This window comes from Nansenia antarctica (assembly GCF_963989245.1).
Source record: "Nansenia antarctica genome assembly, chromosome: 4".
Classification (NCBI taxonomy): Eukaryota; Metazoa; Chordata; class Actinopteri; order Argentiniformes; family Microstomatidae; genus Nansenia; species Nansenia antarctica.
This window is the reverse complement of record NC_137689.1, coordinates 17,071,157-17,076,135: the sequence shown is the minus strand read 5'-3', so window position 1 is coordinate 17,076,135 and position 4,979 is coordinate 17,071,157. Positions and strand designations below refer to the sequence as shown.

At 43.9% G+C, this 4,979-nt stretch overlaps 1 protein-coding gene across 1 annotated transcript; it reads right to left on the bottom strand.

The window, feature by feature from the left end:
- Positions 1–734: 734 nt before the first annotated feature.
- On the bottom strand, positions 735–2,170 carry LOC308156836 (forkhead box protein I3-B-like; the record flags this gene model as incomplete). The annotated part of the gene is made up of 2 exons (XM_080530284.1): positions 735–1,285; positions 1,555–2,170. 2 exons carry the CDS (start codon positions 2,168–2,170, stop codon positions 735–737), a joined length of 1,167 nt encoding a protein of 388 aa, XP_080386410.1.
- Between the last annotated feature and the right edge of the window lie 2,809 nt (positions 2,171–4,979).

Genomic DNA, 4,979 nt, shown 5'->3' with positions numbered 1-4,979 from the left:
TCCTTGGCTGTCAAACCTGTCTTTTTTTCTTTCTCGTCCTGTATTTGTTGTTTAACGGTTTCTCTGCCTCCCTCATTCCTCAGCCTGTCTCTCTGCTCTGGATCAGTGGCTGTAACGGGAGCTTGACTTGACTTCTCTCCAGCTAGAGCGCTGACACTGACATCTTGATCTAACTGCATCGTGTAATGTTCAAGTTACCATGGCTCAATAGAGATCTCAGAATGAAACCTGACTCTGAATTTCAACTTTTCTTTCTCAAGTTTCCATGCTAATTCATTGAATAACTAATTTAGTGTGTATTATTCTGAATACGTTTTAATTTTCTCTTCAGTTCAGTTCAAAAAAACGATTAACTTTTTCTTTTCATATTTTTTTATTTTAGAAATATAAAAAGGTATCACACATTTGTACAACACAAAACAAAACCCAAATTCCCTCAATAAACAAATAATGTTACAGAGCTCATAATATATATTACAATCGCATGATATGAAAGAGCAAACATACGGTATATACAGATTTACAGTCAGAAAACATCACATTGTAACTCAGATCAGTGCAATTTCATTCTTTGATCATTTTCACTGAGGAGGTTAATCTAATTCACTCACTCACTCACTAACACACACACACACACACACACACACACACACACACACACACACACACACACACACACACACACACACACACACACTACACTCACTGATGGTAACACATTTGTCAGCATTATTCTACACCTCTGTGCCCTCCCGTGGGTAGAGCATGGAGGAAGAGTCCAGAGCTGGGTAGAGATGACTACTGAGCTGAGTGAGGATAGAGTCACTGTAGCCCCCAGTGTAGAGGGGGGGCGAGGAGGGGAGGGTGGGCTGCTGTGGCGGGGGCATATGGATGTCCCACTGGGGCACCGTGGCGTTGGGGGAGTAGGACCCGTAGCCCTCTGACGGAGAGGCCTGTTGGGGCACCTCCATGGGGAGACCCAGGGGCCGCGGTCTGTGGAGGGTGTCCGCCGCGTCTGACATGGTCGCCGCCTCCGTCATCTGGGACAGGAAGTTGTTGAAGCACAGGGAAGGGCCCGAGGAGATGGGGGAGGGTTCTCGGTCGGAGCTGCTGGAAATGTCGCTCAAGTTGTTGGGGTTTTTGGGGCTGGACTCTAATGACTCAGAGCCAGAGGAGCCCCCCTCACCGGCAACAGAGTCTGACTTCCTCTTTCTCTTGCGGCGGAAGTTTCCGTTGTCAAACATCTTTTCACAGTTGGGGTCCAGGGTCCAGTAGTTACCCTTGCCTATGAGGAGACAGAGGAGAAATGTTGGTTAAGGAATTGCTCTGACAGGTAGTTAGGAGTTCATGTGAGACAGTAAAATATTACAGTAGAGGGTTAGAAATACTGTTGTTTTTCATTTATGTATTTATTTATTTCACTTTTGTAAATCAAAGCTATAGATCATATCAGAACATAGAACTAGGCTTTTTCTTTTGACAGTTTTACAAAAACAGAAACATTTCCCTCTCTTCATGACAAACAGAGATGAAACACAGTGCACGTGTTCTTACCTGGATCATCCTCATCCCGGGGCATCTTCTTGAAGCAGTCGTTGAGTGACAGGTTGTGTCGGATAGAGTTCTGCCAGCCGGCCTTGCTCTTGTTGTAGAAGGGGAAGTTATCAGCCACGTACTGGTAGATCTGGCTGAGGGTGAGCCGGCGCTCCTGGGCCCCATGGATGGCCATGGCGATGAGGGCAGAGTAGGAGTAGGGAGGCCTCACCAGCTTCATCAGCTCCTCCTGGGAGGGCATGGAGAACCAGCTCATGTTCCCCAGCCCAGGCCCGGCTCCGCCCGCGGCCAGGAAGGGCCTCTGCATGTTGTAGTGCTGGGGGACGTACTGGCCACATGCTGGCATGGCCGCACCTCCACCACCCAGGTAGGGAATGTTGTTGAGCTCCGAGGAGCTGTTGAACCAGAGGTAAGGGTTAGTGGGAGGGGGAGGAAGAGGGCTGGTGAAGTCCCCCATGTCGTAGGCTGATGGTGTGGTCTGCTGGGGGCTGGGCAGCGCAGGGGGGCTGTAGTAGCTGTCGCTGTAAAGGCTGAACTCTGGAGGCTCCTGGCCCAGGCTGGGGTACTGGGTTCCACACGACGGTGGAGAGAGACCCTGTGGCACGAATGACGTCATGCTGCTATGATGACACGCAGAGACTGGTGGCAGTTGGTCTCTTTGGTCGGTTGTGTTGTTCAGGTGAAATGGCTGCTCCTCGTCTTCTTCAAAGTGTGTCTCTCTTTTCTTGTGGTCTCCTCAGTGTTGTCTGTTCCTCTGGTGTATCTTTTACCTGACACTCTGTCCAGTACAGGTGCTTCACAACTTGCCACCTGTCCCACCTGGTCAATTTATACTACTAGAGCAACACCCACGTGGGCTCTGATTGGCTGCTTCTGTGACCGTGATGTCACACTCCTTTGCATTTGAGTGAGTTTAGGCGTGGAGAAGCTATTTTGAATACAAGAGGGTAAATTCCACAAGGCACTCTTATCTTACCTCTGGAATATTTGATTTAGATTTAGCACACCCAGTCCCTATTTGAATATTGTTTTGTGAAATACTGTAAGAGAAAAACTGCTAGTTATTACTGAACAGCATGATGGGAGTAGGACAATTGACAGCCACATGACTCCTCTGTAAATTCTACTATAAATAATATCAGCATGGAAGTATAATTGAAGATAAAACTACGATTGAACAGACTGTATTTTCTGCCCTTGTTTTCCTGACATAGGTGGATGGGAAATTGAGTGAGCTAGTTATAATGATGATGCCTAAAGAAAGGGTTAAATGTTTGAAGAGGCTATGCTTTTTTTTAGGCTATGTTGAGAGGCTGAAAATGGGCAAATGGAAATAACGTACATTCTATAACTTAGGCGTCATCTCTGTCTCCATCTAGCTAACTTATACATATCATATCATATTTTTTCATCATGTGAAATTTAGATACAGGCCAAAGTTTACAAGCAATTATTCTCATTAAAACAAATTGGGTTGGGTGTGAAGCACTTACAAGTCATTAAGGTGACGGCCCATTATCACCCTGCTAACCAAAACCGATATGATTGTTAATACTATTCGTATTCGACCTGCCCTTTATTTCCCTGTTATTGTCACATTAACATCATTGTGTTGAAATGTTTTACCTTCGTCCCGACACGTGTTGACTATTGTAGTGGTTGGGTTGACGCCTTATCTGGCCTTATCAGACAGACTTTGCGCGCCTGTCGCCATCCCTGTAATAGCGTATAAACAGTGTAGTTTATACTTGACGTTCACAAATGCCATATAATTAGCATTCAATACATTCTAAACGTGATGTTTGAAATGGCAAAACTCTTCTCAATCACGTACTTTTTACGTATGGCGTGCGCGCCCGAAGAGTGGCTTTCTTAATAATGGGCCTTCCGTGCGCACGAATAGATCACATAGTGGCCTATGCAGAACAGTCGATTTATATGTAGGTCTCGAAAATATATACACGTTAAGACATTATTATTATTAGTAGTAGTAGTAGTATTATTTGAATTTGGGAACTTGATTATTTGAATACCGCATTAGCGCTGGGGAGCTTGCACGCCTCACTGATGCGCTTATCCACTATAGCCTGGTACTGTTTTTACTTCAGATCCTTTTGCTGTCATCTGTCCAGTAATTCAAGCCGGTATTTGGGCAAACAGAGACGCGGTGGCAGTTGAATTGTTTTTGCTCCTGATCACTTGTGAACTTGGAGGTGTCTCCTTCTTCAAAGATATCCCACCTTATCGACCTAGAGGAGTCTCTCTGCATACCTGCAAGGGCAGGTTAACCATGACATGATTCATTTAGAAGAAAGGAAAACATCTTAAGCCTGCCAAGGATGGCAGTTAGAGTGATTTACAATAATCCTCTTCCCGCGGTGCTGACATAGCCATAACAGTGCACACGTCTGTCGCTCCGGGGCATTTATATCGTCTCTTATTGTATTTTACATCCACCTCAAACCTCCTCTCTCGTCATAGAAGTCAGGTTTATAATGTATTATACTCCAAATGACCCCTGTGTGAATTACAACAGACAAATTGAGAGAGATTATAGGGATAAACAGCTTTTATACATTGTCAGATTATGATAATGATATAGGTGAGGCTGAGGCATTATTACATCAGATGCATTGTTCATATCTAACACACTTTCAAAGAATTTAAAGAAAATCAGTCTGTCTGTTCGTGCCCTTAGAAATGAGTCTATTTGAACCACTGGTTGCATGTGCATGACATACTGTAGCCTGCATCATTTAGAACATTGATTAGTTCAAGCATTAAACAGCATAGGAAGTACTGTTTTACTTGGCAGAGGATGAGTTGCACAATGTGAAAGTTCAGCAGTTAATTGACAGTCTAAAAACATGTCTAAAACATTTCTGCACTTGGATAACTCACTAGTGCTGTTTCAGCACACATACATTATTCCATTGAGGGAACAACAGTGGGCAGCACAGGCACATCTTCAGCTACTGTAACAATAATAATAATAATAATAATATTAATAATAATTCAGTGTTTTTACCCAAAGACCTTTACAAAAAGAAGTGAATGGCACAGAGAAAATATTACAAATAAATATGCACGTACAAAAAAATCCATATGACATACAGTGTATCAATATGACTTTGCTAGAGAGTCTATGATTGTGTAGAAGAGAGTGTAATGTGTCAAGACAATTTGACTCTGAAATTGACATCAGAAATCAAAGGGTGCATACAGTAATTCTTTTTCCCATTATGTTAGTGGTAGTCCTTCAAACCCATTTAAAATCTCGGCCATTGCTCCGTCTTGTCATTCTCTCTGCCGTCTTTTGGAAGGTCCAGTGCAGACCAGAGTTCGAATTACACATTGACTCTTGGGGGGTGCACAATGTACTGTAGATTCTTCTGACTGTTTAGGGGGGGTCACACATTGACATT